A 19,505-nucleotide genomic window follows, 5' to 3' on the forward strand; every position below is an offset into this window, starting at 1 on the left:
TATTAAGGAAAAAACTTAAATTTTCATCATTAGATGAACGTTAGCTATGATTTACATTTGACCTAAATGTGTTTCAAGATTACAAGACAGTAATTAAAGAATTTCAGTGATAACAAAAACTGTACATTTCATTGAACTTCTACTATTTATTCTTTAATATTGCTGATAATTAAAAAAATATGTTAAATAAAAAAAAACTAAAGACATGGTACAGAAGAGAAAAGATGACACAAATCCAAAATTAAAACCACACGCAAACAACAACCAAGCGTAAAATACAAGCAAAAATGCACGCTAGTACACTATTTTACGGTATTTGGCTCGGCATAAATACGTTACGTCAAAATTGGCCCCCACCTAAAAAAAGTTCTAGAAGCTTTCAATTTTGAAAAATGCTTTATGTTTTCTGGTAACAAAAATAGATTTTCTAGCACAACAATAAGCTCAAGCCAATTAATAAAACAGCATGCTATCGCAACCTCGGAATGCTAACCTCAATGGCGCAGTAGGGGTCGTAGCCTTCTGTATCAGTGAGAAACGGAGGTTCATATCCGCCATACAATGGATCCTAGACAGCGACCACCATTCTTACAACCAACCCAACTCTCAACTACATACCACACTCCCTAGTATGGCATCATTAGGTTTACTAACCATAGACCTCGTCAACAATTGCTTCTTAGGAACAAATCATTTTGACTGGTTACGGTTCATCATCACAAAGGGCTATTTTGTAAAAATTAAGGATTATTTCAAATAAAAATTAAAGTGGTGATGGTATTCAGAGGGAATGTGTTGTTATTAAAAAGACACCACATGTTTGCAGATGGTAGCAGAAATCTACAACATAGTGTACCACAATCTCCTTTTTAGAAAATTATACTTTAGCAAAGCTAATTCTATCTTGTTTACTCACTATTCACTTTTTATCTAATTATCATCACCTGGTTGAAATTAATTCTTATAAAAAGACCAATAGGCTACTAAACTTGAAGAGTTTTAAAAACCAAAACTTTAATCAAGACAACAAAATTTCTAAAAACTTCTAAAAGGAGTTACAATAGTCACAATGCACACAAACGGGTTTAGGGCATAGAGTTAACAAGCGACATTCACAATAACAAAAAAACTGAAACGATAAGCTTAATTTGACAACATTAACATTGCAGTTTCAATTATAGATGTTTAACTCAGTGAGGACCACTATTGCTTGTAGAATTAGAGTATTAAGGTAGAGTACAGTGTGGTTTTTAATGAAGAATAGATGAAGCAGTGGATAAACTGAGAGTACCCACTACATTTTGTATGTTACTTTTGCTGTTATGATCAGTGTTTTCTGCACTCACCGAGGCGTCACCCCCCGGAGGTCCGCCAGCCAGAGGGGGAGGTCCACCCTGGTACATGGGAGGGTAGGGAGCGGGGTAGCCTCCCTGGTAGCCAACACCTCCGCGCCCGCTGTAGCCCATGCCAGAGGTCGCCATCATAGCCATCGGGTGTAGCCCGGGGAACATCATACTCTGGGGTGCCATCGCCTGTGAACCAACAATACATTTACTAACATCAACTGGTGCAAGTAATAAACAAATAATAAATTTACCAAAACTCATTTTGCATCTAATAGCTGTAGTAAGGTAAAAATTGGCTCTTTCATGCTGTTTTTCTATAATCTGGGGTGTACTGTCAAGTCATCCAGGATCAATGTGATCTCACCATTCTCGATTGTCAATAGGGAAGGATGGACATTGAGCAGCTATAGATCAAACAATCAAGGATCTCCTGTAGTGACAATGATGAGATATGAAATAAACTAACCATATAACGTTTCTGGCTTAAAATATAAGTACAGTAGAGCTCTAATCATCCAGATAAACCGGGACCTAACTATACTTATGATTGAAAATCCAGGTAGTTGGATGCACTAGCAACACATCCTATGAGAGAGTGGCACTAGACAAATGACTCATCTGCCGATCAATACAACACTACAATAGACTTATCATGTGATTAACAACACAATTGGCACTCAATAAAATATGAAACGAATTGCCGCAACTGCAACAACAGGGTTGCCACCAAAGTGAGATAAAAAAATTCATGCATAATTCAAGGTTTTCATTGGTAGTTTTGAAAAATTCATGGGGTATATGCTCGCACAATTTCACCATAAAAGAGTGTTGCCTAGTTCAGAATTGTACATTAATTTATCTACAATATATAGTTTTGTGTGCTACTATCAAATAAAACACATTTCATGCGTTTATTTTAGAGTTAAAAATAAGAATTTAATATAATTTATCCAGTCTAAAAAAAGTAAAATCGCAGATGAAAAAGGATATTAATAAAAATCTTGTGTGTGATAATACGATGTAATTATTTAAAAAATTGAAACATCTGATTTAACAACATCATAGGCCTAATGATAAATTCAAACGTTAGAAGAAATAATAAATAAAAAAATAAGTCGGATTGGTAGTTAGGTCTAGGCCTAACCTAAAAAACATTGCATCTAAACATAAAAGGTTTAACTTAGTTAAGTTAATCCAGCAATGGCCTACAACTTTACTGTCTAAACATCAAATTAAGATAATAGGCTACTATAAAAAGAAATGTTAAGAACATGATCAAGAAACGGTTATCTTAGTAATGGGCCATATCTAGGCCTACTAAAACGCACATGCAATTTATTACTTTATACAGTAACACAGTAGGCTAGCCTACAACATTGTAATCCAAAGCTGAATCTAGGCTAAGTTAGGCCTGAACCAACTTTTATTTATTGAGAAGATTAAAGGTTACTGACTGACTGATAATAACACTCTAAAAAGGTAAGATTATGTAAATAAATATTTAGTTAAAGCTAAGAACGAAACAAAAGTTATGGAATGTATGTAAGTTTAGACATAGGCTAACTTACATTAAGTAATAAAAAAATAATTAATTACATTACAGAAAAGGTTAAAATAAACTTAGTTAGGAGGATGTTTCTTCAGATTGGATCAGTTTATATATTATTATTTGCCTACACAGGTTTAAATCACAGTTAAAACAATTATTTAATTAAATTTACATCTCATTAGTTAGATTCGTATTGACTGAAAACACCTAGTTAATGCTTCAACAAAACATTTACATTTACCTTCCTCAGAACGAAATCACCATTTTTCAGCACAACATTGACTTCTTGCAACTTAGGCCCAAAAAAATAAACTTAATCTCACGTTGTAACACATTTACTAAACACTGACAGTAGTTTGAAATGACGACATATTTGACCAAAACAAACACAGCAGACGATTAAGTTCCAGCCGGCGCAAGCCATTTTGACCTTTATGGCAAGGCAAGGTACTTCTTATTTTAACGTTGTAAAGTATCGGAAGTATAATATATCAATAATAAAAAATATTTAATTTGAACACTTGTTCCACTGAGTGTTGGGTAATCAATTATAAGAAGCACAAAACGGAATCACGAGTGCAACAAGTGATCACTGTCCAGTGTCCACCACTACTTCAAACGTTTGACTCGTTTCTAAGTTTCAGATCACTCAGATCAGTTTAAAACTTTTAGGTTATGGTTACTCTGAATTTCCTTCCACACGAACACTAGAGTAGCAGTAGAGAGTAGAGAATGAGAGCGAGCATCAATCCCGATTGTCGATGTTTTCGAAACATCGATGTCTTTTCTATCGACGTTCGAAGTTATTTGTTTACATCGATGGTAGATTACCGAACCGATGATTTGATTTGTTACATCGGTCTTTTAGGCCAACAAAAGTAATGAAATATTGATGTTTTCCGTAACTGAATTGTATTGGTTTTAGGTTAATTGGCTGTTACAGTGCAGAGAACAGACGAGAAACTCGGAACAAACATCGATGTGATCGATGTTTTAGCTCCGAAAGCATCGATTTTATCGGTAGATCGGTACTCGGTAGAGATGGGCGTTATAACATAACAGGATGAATAACACGGCAACGGCAACGTTATCGCGGCAACCCGTTGCGGAGAACTCCCTGTTATTATAATAACGTATCTATCTACACAATGTTGCAGGAAAGCCGCGCGGACAACGAAAACGAAAACATGCATTGCCATTAGTGCCGTTGCCGCAACGCTACCAGAGCAACGATAACTTCTGAAACGAACTAGAATAACGCATCCTGTCTGGACAACGCGGTAACGCCCGACTCCCGACTACAACTGAAAACTGAACTGATCAACCGAGAACCGACAATGATAACTGAACGCCGCAACACCGACCGGCGGACAACGGTTTATAGCGGCAACGAGTGAGTTGGCAATCGTTATTGAAATAACAGGTTGCCGCAACACGTTATTGGGCAGTGCGTTATCGTTATAACCGTTGCCGGAAAACAACGATAATTCCCATCTCTAGACTACTCGGCAGACGTCGGTTACGATCGGATTTGACCTTGAATAAACTACGCAATCGTTTCTGTTCGTGGCATGGCAACAAAACTTTTTATCTCGACACTCCCACTTTGACGTTTTATCTCGGTGTTCATTTCGAGAATGGTTTTAATACGGAGTATTTGATTCAGCACATTTAGGGGTTTTGGCTGAATTGTTAATAATGATTTTGAGAATTCATGGTCCAATGACGAAATTCACGCATAATTCACGCACTTTTTCATGGTCCCCTAAATTCACGCATAATTCACGCTTTTCAAGGTTTTCATGGCTGGTGGCAACCCTGAACAAGCTAAATGTTTCTGCCTGTTTTTTTTTTTAAGATGAACTGGATAGTTGACATTCTGAATGATTGGAGTTGTACTGTAGGCCTAGTTTACAGTTTACTGGTGCATTTCTCAAGTTGTTTGGGTTTAACACTATATGGTGCAGCTACACCTACACAACAACAAAGTACTGTACAGAAGAAACTGGCCTTGTCAGTTACCTGAAGATCGTTCTCGTAGCTCTGTCTCAGCTTGGCGCTGATCATACTCTCAGCTCTCGACATGTTGTCTATGGTCCCCTTCACTGTGATGATCCTCTCCAGGTTGAAGCTGTTGATGTCGTTGATACTGCAACAATGTAACATTACCACAATGGCTAAACAGTTGGGCAACGTATTAACCACTTCCAAGCTATCAAATTTTAAAAACAACGCCAATGTCAAAACAATCGCACAGTACAGACCTAACCTGTAACTCTGGCTTAGCCAGTAAGATGTTAAAACATTTTAATCTGCTAGTGTCTACACCAGAATCTAAGAGCGCTGTTGCCGCTGTGAATCTTCGTAACCCTTGTGTATATCTTGTGTTGATCAGGTGTTGACAATGATGGAGTGACATGTACAACTACCACTACCAACACCACGATTGGCCTAGCCTGCCAGCCAGAGACAATTTTAGGAGCGCTCTTAGATTTTGGTGTAGACACAGATTCAACAGATTCAAACAATGTTTTCATTAACTGAGTCAGAGTTCTGGTTTAGGTTTTTTATTCTGTGGTTGAGAACAGAACATAAATTAATAGTAGTAAAATCACTATATAACATGCTTTGTTGCAAACTATGAAAATGTATCACTAGAAAACGCTCTTAGAATTCACACCAGTCCCTAAATGGAATTGAACATTTTATAAACCTTTCATGGGTTTCCTAAGATCACTGATTTCAGGATTAAAATGTAATTTCAATGTCATAAATTAAAAGTAGGACTTTAAACAAAAAATATTGCATAGTCTGATACAGATATATCTGGCACATGGTATATCAGTGATCTTTATAGATCCAAAACTATAGACATAGACATATTTTATTCATAAACTAAGTACAAATTATACATATGGAGTAGTCTTCTAAGCTTTTAAAACAAAACAAAAAAAATTAGTTGTCTATTTTATTCTTTTAAAAAAATTAACAAATAAGAGATCAGGCAGACAGGAATTCTTCGATACTATAAAACTCGCCCTCCACCAAATAATTGTTCAGCTCTTTCCCAAAACCTTTAGAACCCAACCATGCAATGCACTGCTTTACTTCTTCAGGAAGCTTATTATAGAAGAAGGGCCCCAAAAAATTTGCATTCCTTTCAGAGAGGGTCACATGATGACATGGAGTACGAAGATTTCCTCCATGCCTAGTGGCATATATATGACATTGACCAACCGATGGAATATCCTTCAGATGATTTACTACAGAGATTATTGCTCTGTAGACGAATATAGAAGACCAAGTTGAAATGTTGTTCCCCGGGAAGACTCCTCTGCATGAATGGAGTGGTGGTAAGCCATTGAGGATACGCACTGCCCTTTTAGCGAATTTCCCTATAGGGAAGTAGCTATTACCGTAGGTCTCATGGTAATTTAGTACGGCAAAGACCTTAGCAGCATGGAAATAACCACCCCAGACTTCAATACCATAAGTCATGACTGAGAAAAAACAACCATAGTAGACTGCAACTAACATTTTCCAGTTAAGAAGAGGTTGCAGCGCCCTAAGTGAATGGCACATGCAGTTCAACTTGCCACAAAGCTGTTATACATGATTGGACCATGAAAACATTTTATCCACAGTTATACCTGAAAATTTTTCAACAGAGCACTCTTCTATCTCAAACTTATTCAACGAGACGGATTCAGGGTCTTATTGAGAGTTAGGAATTGCATGAAAACATACTTATCCGAGTTCAGTCTAAGATTGTTCAGTGATAAACAACTTATAAGCGAACTAATTGACTCTTCAACTCGAGATGTTTCAAGAAGGGATTGCAAATTGGTACATGGACCTCCAAACAGTAAGATTGTGTCAAACGCAATATTGATTTAGCTAAATGAAGATGTGCTGATAGATCATTAATATACACAATAAAAAGCAATGGTCCGAGAATACTACCCTGAGGACCCCCGAACTTTCATTCAGCGAGATCCGACCGAATTCCTGAAATCTTAACAAATTTCATTCTATTTGAAAGATATGATCGGAACCAAGCTTGGTTTGGTTTATCCAGCCAAATCGTTATCCGGCCAGGGACTTGGTCCTGTGGTGGCCGGATATGAGGGTTTCTACTGTATTCAAAAAGAAAGATGCACTAATTTGATTCTTACCTAGATACTGTTATTTTTGTGTCGGTGTCTTGCATAATGCGTTTGATTGTGTTGCCGCCTTTTCCAATAATTCTACCAATAAGGTTATTGTGGGCTAAAATCTTCAATGTAATTTCTCTGAAAACAAAAAAGACAAAATTTATTTATTTATTCATTGCTTTTGACAATTATTACATTGTGTAGCATAGATATTCTAATATTTACAGTACCATACATTACATAGAAGTGTTAAACATATGACAATGTATATAGTTATATCAGTATCTCTATAGATATATATATACTATATACTACTTGGTATAGTATATAAACTACATATATATACTACATATACTATATCAGTTACATATAAGTATATTTAGTTTATTTTCTAAGGACTACCGAAATAAAACAATAGTTAAGGTATGAAAGTAAGGAGAAAGAAGAGCTAGACCAGGAATCAATTTAACTCTAGATCAAGAAGCGTAACCTAATAATATTCAAGTAAAAACAAGAGGCAACACAGCAGTAGCTAAACTATCTCTTTGAACAAATCTTACACCTTTGTTTTAGATGGCTAACTGAAATCACTCTCCAATAACACACATAATCCGTATTTATTATTTGATTTGAAACTCGCTTCTTCACAACATGGCATTTAGCACTGTTTAGTCATATGGATGTTATTTCTGTATTCCATTATTGTTTTGGCCTATTGGGCCAAAACTTCTGAGCATGCGAACGGTTCGCTACTAGCCGCACTAAAAACATATGGGTACCGGTTATTGGCAGTGCTGGGAGTAAGAGTGAGTGATTCACAATGAGTAGCAAGTCAAGGATGTTTTCACAAAAGAAACCAGGTCAATCCTCTCGCCAAGATCCGACCATTTCTGATCGCGCACAGAAGTTTTGGCCAACCTGTGCAGTTTATTAATTTACCATACATGATGCATGGTTTAGATGTTATTTATTTGTATTAACATCTTAAGGTTCATATTTTCCCTCTCAAGATGCTCGAACGAGGACCAGTTAATTATAATGATTCGACAGCAAGGAAGAACGGAGCCTTGTGTAGATTTACGATTGATAAGAAATACATACCCTTTATTCGTATTCGTTGCTTCTTGCTGCATAACCTCCAGGATCTTCTTGCAGGCATTTGTACAATTGTCAGGATTACCGTAGATAGTAATAGCTTTCTCTAATGAGCCTACGTTGTCTTTCCTATGAACGTCCACTCTGAAACAAGAAATTCAACACTATAGCGCACAAAGCAAACATTTCAGAGATTTATGTGAATACGTTTGTACACAACACCTATGATTTGTTTTTTTTTTCTGAATAGATCTATCTATATGTGTGCATTTAAAAATTTTCAACAGAAAAAACTTGGATAGGAAATTTATTTCATCATCTGTTTGAATTTCTTGTCATGATTCTCTCCAGCATTCGATTGCTATGAAGCCAACGTAAATAGTATCTTAGATAATCTAAACAAATCTATGAAGTTGGCGTAGCATTGTCATGTTTGGGTAGTGGCAGTTTTAGTTTTAAAAAGAAGTTATCCTCCTATTAAGCGAGTTGCTATTGAAAATCGCTTGCTGTCTGACACAAACCTTTTTCCAATTATGCCTGAATAAATTAAGATTTAAAAAAAATAATTTTTATGAAAAATTTATATAGGCTAGAATTTATAGACTTTTCCTGGTCCTCAAAATTCACATTTTCTCCAAATCGGCTGGAAAGCCTGGTAGTATTTAACAACCCATAGCTTTGTTATTTTAAAGTACAGTAACCTTTCTCTTCTGCAACAGGTGATTCAAATTAGCCAGATGTTCTTATTAGGGGGCTCTAGTAGAAGTACATGGTGTATAAAAGTATGTCAATAGCACATTCTGTTCAATTTTCCTACATCCTCTTTAAATTTTAAACTCGCTAGTCCATGTAACTAATAACATACCTTGCTCTTGTTTGCTGGGTAATCTGTCGGATGGTAGTTCCCTGGCGACCAATGATGGCCCCGACCATGTCACTCTGCACCAGTATCCTGAGAGGGAAGTCCGTCGGTCTGCCCCCGCCCCCCGCCATGCCAGGGTAGCCACCCGGGGGCCCTCGTGGCCGTGGTCCTCCTCTCCCCCGCCGCTCCATCGCCAACTCCACCTTCAGATTGCTTCCCTCAAACTGACATCCGTTCAACTCGCTGACAGCTCTGCAACAATACAGAATTCTTGCTTGGATCTCGTAGTACGGGTACAATTGTTAAAACACCGATATACCTCCTACTTTTAAAACTAGTAGGGTAGGTGTCAATTAATATGGAATATTGGGAGATATAGGCCTACCATGAAATCACGTAGTATAGTCCTCGCCACCCCAAGTTGAGGCAGCCCAAGGCCGCACGGCTGCTTGTATCTAGTGCAGCCTTTGGCTGCCTCAACTTAGGGTGGCGAGGACTATAGCTACGAGTACAGTAGTATTATTACTGTGCACCTTAGCAGGTAAATGGGTACCTTTTTTGAGAGGTTTTATACGAATCTCTGATAATCGTTCCAATGGAAATAATTGTTCACAATTATATTCCGATTATTCAAACGCTTTCCTCATCCAACCTTGCCGCTGTTGATTTAGGTCGGATAATCAAGAGCCTACTGTTTGTATTTAGCCTATTAATAATTTGTTATATTACTTGATGGAAATTATTACCAGCAAGAAACATATCTGATTTCTCTAGATCTTGTTAGAAAAAATTCACTAACAATGATTATAAGTGCATTTCATGGACTATCTATTTTGCTACTGATTAGCAAACAGAAAAACTAATCTAACCGTTGAGCTTTTTATTTAATTTTTAATATAATTTTAAATAGATTTCATGCTAAAGGTAGTCTGAGAACAAGGACCCCTCTAAACAACCATATTTTTCAACAAAATCTACTTCAGTCCAATAAGTTTGTTCCAAAAATAATTTTCTTGAAATTCCGAGCATCTTAGGATGTACAGTATACACATATAGTTCAAAAATCTGATCAATTACTAATCGATCACTACAATTATTTTAATTAATTGTAAAAAAATATTTTTCGCATACACACAAATTAAAAATAAATTACACTAGGGAACCTGTGCACGAACTGCACATTCTAATAGGGTTAAGACAGTATCTTGAACTTAACTGATGCATACAATCAATATCTCAAATAAAAGCCTTTATTTTAAAGAGTAATTAAGACAAGACATATAAAATAACTATAGTGTTAGCAAAACGGGAGTGCAGATGGAGACCTGTGGGGGTGCGTGCGTTTGTAGGGACTTGACCTGGTCTCCATCGGCACTCCCGTTTTGCAAACACTGTAAAATAAGAATGGAGATACACATCATTGATTGCAGATCAGTCCTAAACTCATTATAATTATGGTTGATTAGTGATTCAGCAGCGTGCTTCAGGTTCATCATTCAATAGCTCACATTTCGCTCAAAGTTCTTAGACCAAAACATAAAGGATAATGTGGACCTTTTCCGTTACTTCACTACCACAGATTAGTATATTAGGTTAGGTTAGGACCTTTTCTGTTAACATAGACCTAACCTAACCTAATATACTAATTAATTATTTGTAGTGAAAGGTTCGATGATGTAATTAGAACTGGTGCATCTTTAATTGAAGTAAGAATTTGAATAAAATCACTCATCCTACACTCATCCTTCACACATATTTGGGTTAAAATACGCACATAGTGGCGTCCCCATCTTAAATAATTGATAATTGATTGATAATTGATAATCTAATTTGTTTTTGGTCGTCTAATACAGTAGATAAGCTAATGATGATGCTTGATAGAAAATCTGAGAATATATGCGATTAATTTAAGACTAAAATCATCAAAATCAGTCAGGTAGAAGAGCCAAACAAATTCAGAAAAGAAAAACCAAATTTAACCTTCATGAGAAGTGTACAGGGAGAAAGTAGCTTTCGTGCCTAACGCAAAATATAAGTCAGATATACGAATGCCGATTCTTGGTGGCAAATCTGTATTTGCAAACCTTTAAATTTAGACAAAAAATTATGAAAATGGGTCAGGTGGAAGAGCCAAACCGACTAGGAAAAGAAAAACCTATACATATTTTATAATAGATTAGAAAATGTTTCAAAATTGTATATAGCCTATACGCATGCATTTAAATCTCAGCATTACTCTGTGGAGCTATATTTTAAATATCTTATACTAATTGAAAAGTGGACTTACTGTTGTGCTTGTTCCTGAGTTTCATAGCTAATCTGGACGACTTGTGGCTGACCTTCTCTTGAATTTAGTTTTTCACACTTTTGAATATTTCCATACGGTATTAACAGATGTTCTAAATCTTCGAATCTCACATGTGGAGGCAAATTACTAACAACGATTTTTGAGTTTGAACTGAAACAGAAAAAAAACTTTCAATTAGATTGTGAATTATCAGGTATTACAAGGTTCTCAGGATTTTAATTCAAAACTACATAATAATAAATATAAGCTACATTAAGTAAATCCAAATGGTTATATATATATATTGTTTTTATTGGCTAGAATTTTAAGATAAAGTGTCTCAGAACTTCTTGTTATGGAGAGGCAATATTTATTTTCAATGAACTGAACAAATTCCACGAGGTTTCAAGTTTCCTGAACAATCAAAATGAACCGAAGATAAACAAAATTTTAACAAGTACAGTGAAATTCAAATTTATTTTTAAATTCCATTAAGGGTTATGACTTAAAATATTTTTCTAGGTTATGTTACCTAGGACAAATAAAAGCAGTTAAAATTAAAATGAACAGATTTTTGTGATTTTGAGAAATCTTCACACAAACACATTTAGATTGAGATTACCTCGTAGAATGCATTTTACCAATTTCTATGAAAAATTATACTTTAAAATGAACAATTTAAGTATAGTCTTGGTTGGCTAGACTGTGGCTAGGTGCACCGGAGACTAAGGTGAATCAGCAGAACAATGCATTGCAGTAGCTACCTCAGCACCTCGCTATGTCTACGGTTACTGCCGAGTCAAGAGACATCGGATTACCTTCCGGCACCCGGCAACTCTACAGCCACATTCACAATACTTTGTGGAACATGCGTACCAACACACCACTACGTAGCCTACGACTAAACAGTATAATACTAGTCAGGTATTAGTGTGTAACCCGAGATAAAACTTTAAGTCAGGTTAAATTCTTCACTTAATATCCAGCTAAAAATTAAGTACGTGAGCTCTTAGGCCCATTTGTTCAAATTTAGTACTTCAGATTTACTTATTTAAAGCAATACCATTAGTGTGGATCCGTTTGTTGAATATTGAACACACATAAATAGTCGAAATAAAACGCAAAACATTTTATATGTGAGTAAATTATAATTCGTCATTAACTTCTTTGAGGATATAGCTAGTTTAAAAAACATAATCTTGTAGTGCAATTCCCGGTTCAAACAGCCGTGGCACCTGAGGGATTAGGAGACCCCATGGAAACCCTTGGAGTCTCCTAATCCCTCAGGTGCCACGGCTGTTTGAACCGGGTATAAGTATGAAAGAATAAGGGATAAAGGGTACAAAACAGTTAAAACGCAGAATTAAATGCAGTGTTTTGTTTGGAAAACCAAATTTTAGAATAAATTAACAATTTTATTAATAAGACCTTTCCAAAACACTTAAGCCATAGTAATCAAACATCTAGGTATATTTAGATAACCACCACCACTACGTAAAAATAACTCCGTTAAAAAAGTAAAATGTACAAAAACAGATTAATGAAGGATTGATCTACACAATAATATTATAAGATAGTATTTAGTACCGGTATCGATTTATTCTTTTTTTAAATATATTTCATGTTAGGGGTAAGTCAAATTTTAAATTATACTGTCGGCGAGGTGAAAAAATGTTATCTTCAGTTGAGAACAATATTTGAATGAATTTTTACTGGACAGATATATCTGTAAGACATGGGCATGAGCCTTTTTTCAATTTAATGTTGTTTTAAAACTAATTAAACATCCTGTTGTCAAATGTAATTTTAATGCACATTTGAAACATGTAAGTAAGGAAACCAACATCCACAACACAAATATTCAAAATAATCAAGCGAGAAAGGGTCATATAAATACAAAACCGAGCGGAAATTAGGATGTCTTTTTTTTTTTTTTTTTTGAATCAACCGTACGAGCAAGTAAATGTATATTAAGAAATTGATTCATTCTACATAAATATACTCGAGCATATTATTATAACTATAAGCTTATAGTTATACAACATGGTACTTTCGAATGAGTTGGTTTAGGTCAGTCATATCCGTTCAACGTACTATACTCAACTTCCTAACACACATTTAATAATTACTACTGTACGCCAATAACTACTTTAACACAATCGAGCTATCTGTATTGCTACCATGCCAGCTGTAGCACTGGGCGAGTTATTGACAAGCGAGGCAGTGCAGGTTATGAAAAATCTAAATGTTAACAAATTTCAAGTCTGCAACAGCTTGGAGAGTTAAATAGATAAAATTTGTAAATGGGGTACAGACCTGCGATTAATGAAAGTTTGCAAACTTCTCTGCACCCTAAAAAGAAAATCTCCCGTCAGTGATATTTGAGGGACAATGAGGTAAACCATGCATAACTAAAGAAACAAGATATTTATAATATGGTTATGACATACAGATTATTGTATAGTTATTGCTGGACAGACTAAGTAATTTTTTGTTTCATTGACAAACATTTGAGTGCCTTAATGAAAGGGCCTTGACCTTAATACAATCTCTGAATTTGAACACCAAACTCATTTTTCTGGACCTTTCACACAATCTGTAAAAGTTAACCATACAGCTTAGTTATCAATACACAGTAGCAAATTGTGTGTGTAGAATATCCTTCATTCTATGACTACATACTTTAGTTAGTGTACATTTTACCTGGAGTGTAATATAACGTTTCTGATTAAAAATGTCATTTAGTAGATTGGGTGGATTTCAACGGCGTCAACAAGAAATACAGGTTCTTTTCCGTTAATTCACTACCGGTACCACTACTTTTTAATTGTGCAATTCCGATATTTTTAACTTACCCTAGTCTATATATATATATTATAAAATGAAACTGTTCTTAAATAACCTAACCAACCAAACTTGCTGATTATGAAAACAATTCTTGTAGTGAATAAAGGGAATCAGAATTTAAAAAAAAAGTAATGGTAATGGTTTATTAACCATTAGTAGTTTTCAGTCATTAACGGAAAATTACCGAAATATTTCACATTAAACAAGTTTTTAAAAGTCAATAGTTACAAAAACATTAAAAAAACACTTTTACAGTAGATACTTTTAACGTAGAGCACACTACAGAGGTTATTAGACAAAAAGGATGAAGATTAGAGTATGTAAGAATGGAGTCTCATTTTCAGATCAATGAAGCACAGTTGTATTCAATGCTAAACCAACAATAAGTCATTTTTCAAGTTTATTTCACACTGCAGAGGCCTATCATTATCAGCAGTTTAGTGATATATTGACTGTTAGGCGCCTGTTATCACTATCTCTCACTAGTGATAAGTCTGGCTGTACCATCTACCCAGCTTGGTCATACCACATGTAACTTTTTTGTTCCGTTAGAAAATTATCTTTGATAGTTTTGATGCTTCATAAACCGCATCAATAATGTCAGGACAAACAAAAAACAGATAGATCAGGACAGCGTCTAAGGTCAAAAATATCAAAATACGTACTGTCACAAAATTGAAATCTTTTGAGAGAGACTTGTGAATTTAAACATTCCAGACGAATCTCTCAGTCAAGACCATTTACAGCAAAAATGTAATTCCACAAAACTGTCACGTCGACAGAAATTGCTACAATAAAACAGATTTCATCGGCGTATTACACAACTTCACCTGACTAAGAAAGGTATAAAGGATTGCATTGAAATAAAGGCTTTCCTATAGTAGGTAATCATATTCTACCAGAAAGTCCATTTTTAAACTCTTACACAATACACGCTGCTAAACTGAGGAATTCACAACTGAACAAACGTGGGGTCTGTTAATTCATTATGCAGTGTAGCGCCATCGAACACTGACGCGGACAGTAGCGGTCCCTACTAGAGTCTAGACATCATTAAAACTGTTTTAAAAATAGTGCTGGCCGGCGCCCCAAGCGCTGCACCGATGCACTTTTTACATTTCCGCCTCAGGTTCAAAGAACTCTGGTTTTATTGCACGCCACCAGCCCCCCCTCCTACTACGCGGCGCGTATTGACTTATTTATCAACGGGAAGTGATAAGCGATCCACTGCCGGCGCTGGTTGAGAACTACGACTCCACGAGTAGGAAATGCATCTTGACATAACAGAACAGGGAACAGAAAATTTGTCAATTACTTCAATTATGACTATCCATGACCTTTTACCACTAATTTCCATGACTCACGAATTAAATCGAAAATTATAATATAACATACAAACACTAATAATACTACCTAGACAATTATTTAACAGAAAATACTGAAATATGTATTAACAGATATCAATGGGGTAATACATTTTGCAAAAATATGGTATTCAAAATAAGGAAGAAAAAAACCAAGCCTACTTTGTCCCTATAGCCACAGAAAACATACTACCCTACTATATGTTTTCTGTGCTATAAGCTGGCCAAGTCCTCTCTCTACTTTATTTTTTTTTCTTTCCTATATACTTTTATAGTATATATGAACGATTTCCATGACTATCCCTGACTTTACAGAGCGGGGACACCCTGCGTAATATGTGATTATTTTGTCTTCGGCGCGGTGATTAAAACCCCTATCAAGATTAATTTGATTACAATCACAACTTTCGCGATACTTGAAGAGAGCTATTGCAATAAAAAAATTGAGAACATTGGTTTTAGTTATATTACAACTATATTATACGCTGTAGGCCTAATAACTCGAGAACAGAAAATCACACAATTTACCACAACTTCGCAAATTGGGAACACTAATTTGTTACGTCATGCTCAAGAATGGAGCGTTTCCACGTTGAAAAAATTGCCCCTTGGGTGGTAAGAGCCTTATTAAATTACTTGCTACATCCTTGGAAAATATTCTAAAAAGGGTTTATAGCACATTTCTATAATTTGTTTGATGAAACTCGGGCATTCAAAATCTGCGTGAGCAAACAAATTGCATCAACGAGACATCGTTAATTTATTGTTCCTTAATTATAACTCGAAACTAAAAAAGAGTACTTTTTCAGTATAACAATATTTTTTCAGCTAAACAAAATGTAGACAGTCCATCTAAAAAAATATTTAATACAAACATTTTTGGCTTAGGCCTAATTATCGGTTTACCCTATCAACCCAATTTGTTGCAAAAGATGTCAGCACATCTTTGTCAGCACAAACATGTCAGCACTAGTATGTTTTCTGTGGCACTACGTCGATAATACCGTCTCAGCTCCCAAAAACCACTAAGGCCCCGGGTACGATACGAGCGGCGAGCGGCATGAGCGGCGAGCGGTGAGCGGCATGAGCGGCGAGCGGCATGAGCGGCGAGCGGTGAGCGGTGAGCGGTGAGCGGCGAGTGGCGCCGCTCATGATTCCAAGTCAAAACCGATTTTCGCGGAAACGCCGCTCGCCGCTCAGGTGAGTCATGCTTCAGTTCGGCCTAAAATGACAGGGAAACAGCAGCAAACATGCGATACGGGTCGATACGTGAGGTGCAGTTCAGGGAATGTTTGTGGAATGACCATCACGGATGTTTTAAAACACTTCAGTCACCAGAAAATTATGGGAAAAAATTAGGGTTAAGGTTTTTCTAAAAACTAAGTTTTTCTTTAAAGGCGAACAATTGTCAGGTAGCAACAAAAGTTGCAATACGTCTTGCAGGTAAGCATAGTTTACCATTTTATACTAAACTGACTCATAAAACTGGGGAAATTTTATGAGCGTTATAAATGTGCCGCTTGTATCGTAGCCACCCCCGCCGCTTAGGCCCCGTTTATGCACCAAGAGCGGGAGCGGGGCGATAGCGGGCCGGCTCCCGCGGTGAATGGGTCTGTTTATGCACGAAGAGCGATAGCGGTAGCGGTTGGTTAAAGGAGAATGGAAGGGGGATACAGTCTTGCCAACTCAAACTCTGCCAAATAATTAACTCAACTATTTGTCCTAAGTGCACGTGCGCGTGGGTCAAGTTGGCAACCCTGGCTGCAACCGCTCCCGCTCCCGCCGTGCATAAACAGTCCCATTTGACTCAATGTAGTTGAAAACCGCTCTATTCCAGGCAACCGCTGCGATTTCTAACTACACAGCGGGCGAATTAGAAACGGGAGGTCAACCGCTATCGCTATCGCTCTTGGTGCATAAACAGCCCCATTTAACTCAATGGTGTTAGAAATCGCTCCCGCTGTCGCTACCGCTACCGCACTTGGTGCATAAACGGGGCCTTACGTGCCGCTCAGGTTGCCGCTCGCCGCTCGTATCGTACCCGAGGCCTAAAAAGCTATTTTTCACATTTTTATTTCTTAATAATCGTACAGTATTGATACTATCTACGTATCTACGACTAGTTGCATGTATGCAGTTACAGTACTCAGTATTCCCCCACTCTACAGGTTGTGTGTGTGTGTGTGCGTGGGAGAGGGGGGGGGGGTCGCTGGGCGCGGCGTTGCTAGGGTTTCCTCAACTGAGTGAACAGCAAATGTGGGCCAAGCAGGGTTGGGACGTTAACTCACCCCTCACTTTGTACACGTGGCCTTGCCCCCCACCACCCTCTCACCCTCACAACACAAATTACTTCCCCTCCATGTCGATATGAGCCTCTCGTCTACCTTTACCTTTTCAGCGTCTACCTTCAGTGAAACAGATTTTGATCAGAATTCGGCTACAATTTTATCAGACGGACACAAATACTGTAAGGTGAAAATGATTTTAAACCCATAACAAAACTACATTGTTCTGAACATACTAAAAACGCTCGTGTGAAAAAAAGCTGTATCTGGTTCAATTAATTAATGCTGTTGGACAACTAACTATTATCTCAAACTAAAGAAGTTGGACTAGCTGTAACTAATGTTTATTACAAGAAGAACATAGTTGAAATTATATATTCTATCTAGGTTTTCTTTACTGAGAATGTTGGCATTTGGCGTACATGAAATAGCCCTTTCAGCCTTGGATAAAGGATTCATTGGGTTTGACCTGTCGTTTGGCAAAGTTCAAATATACATTCATTTCCATCTTGAAACTGTTTACAACCTTAACCTTAATGGAATTTCCAGTTTAATAACATGTCAAAAGCAGTAGATAAGGCGAGGCAAAAATGTTTATCTTCTCTTAATATTAATCAAAGCCCCCATTCACAAACCACCAACCCCAAAATTTTATATTGATGTTCGTTTGTCCATAACGCCACAAAGGTTTTAGTCGGCGATTCATCGATTCACAAAACGCGGAACCAACTAACACAAAAACCAAACTGGTTTATTTGTCAATAAAAGGCCTTATTATTAATCTTTTCACTTCCGGGGTCCGGTGTAAGGGTGGTAAGGGTGAGGGGAGAGATGGGGACAAACCCTTGCACTACAATGTTACAAGTAACTATCACAAGACACGCGCGGCAAGACCATTGTAACTCCACGTGGGTCACAGGGTAGTGAGAATACAAATATTACAAAGGTTGTCGAAAGAGGTAAAGTAGTGATAATCAAACTTCAATTTATCGTTACACTCATCGCGTTAATTGCCAAATACCGTGAGGATTAAGTTCACAACCTTTATAGCAGACCAAAATGAACAATATTGAAATAACATTCAAGGGTGTGTTTTAATAGCAGCAATGACCATAAAAATTATATTTCAATTAAATGTTAAATGAAATAGTGCAAATAATGGCTTTTAAATCAGCTAAGCAGCAAGGGCCATAAAAATGACATTACAATTTTAATGTTTCATTCAGAAAGTTAATTATTAGACACATAAAAGTACAAGCTACATAAAAGTGCAAAGTGTGAGTATTATGGCTGCCAGAGATGTCAGTTTATGAGTACAGCATGTAAGGTTGCAATTGTCTTAGTGATCAAATTAGATCACAGTGAATAAAATATTAGGTTCTTTAACAGAGAAAAGCCTTTTGGTACTAGCAGCAAGGGCCATAAAAAGGTGGGACTTTTTACATTAAATTCTGTATTCCATATAATGTTTTGGAACAAAATTATCACAAATAACAAAATAAACAACATTCAACAATCATTAAACTCAACAATTCTTTCAAATTGCCTACTTCAACATCTCACTGAGTGGATTCGGTTTATACTGAGATTAATTAAAGAATCATTAAATTAATTAATTAAAGAATTAATTAAAGAATCATACATGGGAAGCGTTTGGCTGGTTTGGCTGATTCAAAAAGTACTGTATTTATATTCCTGCTTTTTAAGACCCAAAAG

General features: G+C 36.5%; 1 protein-coding gene across 15 annotated transcripts in view; it reads right to left on the minus strand.

The window, feature by feature from the left end:
- The window catches only part of LOC128991400 (insulin-like growth factor 2 mRNA-binding protein 1), a 73,341-nt gene that overhangs the window by 14,478 nt on the left and 39,358 nt on the right, over positions 1-19,505 (minus strand). For 5 of the 15 annotated variants that reach the window (XM_054414231.1, XM_054414239.1, XM_054414229.1 and 2 more), the window contains 8 exons: positions 13,610-13,645; positions 11,294-11,464; positions 9,010-9,258; positions 8,151-8,288; positions 7,071-7,187; positions 4,906-5,044; positions 1,347-1,532; positions 494-568 (listed from right to left, as the gene is read on the minus strand). In XM_054414231.1, coding sequence (XP_054270206.1) covers positions 494-568; positions 1,347-1,532; positions 4,906-5,044; positions 7,071-7,187; positions 8,151-8,288; positions 9,010-9,258; positions 11,294-11,464; positions 13,610-13,645 — 1,111 coding nt within the window. The remainder of the gene's footprint in view (positions 1-493; positions 569-1,346; positions 1,533-4,905; positions 5,045-7,070; positions 7,188-8,150; positions 8,289-9,009; positions 9,259-11,293; positions 11,465-13,609; positions 13,646-19,505) is intronic. The other 10 variants (XM_054414242.1, XM_054414237.1, XM_054414244.1 and 7 more) reach the window with 6 other exon arrangements.

This window comes from Macrosteles quadrilineatus, unplaced genomic scaffold (assembly GCF_028750875.1).
Source record: "Macrosteles quadrilineatus isolate MER2022 unplaced genomic scaffold, UCM_ALF_1.0 Scaffold_4__1_contigs__length_99947679, whole genome shotgun sequence".
Classification (NCBI taxonomy): domain Eukaryota; kingdom Metazoa; phylum Arthropoda; class Insecta; order Hemiptera; family Cicadellidae; genus Macrosteles; species Macrosteles quadrilineatus.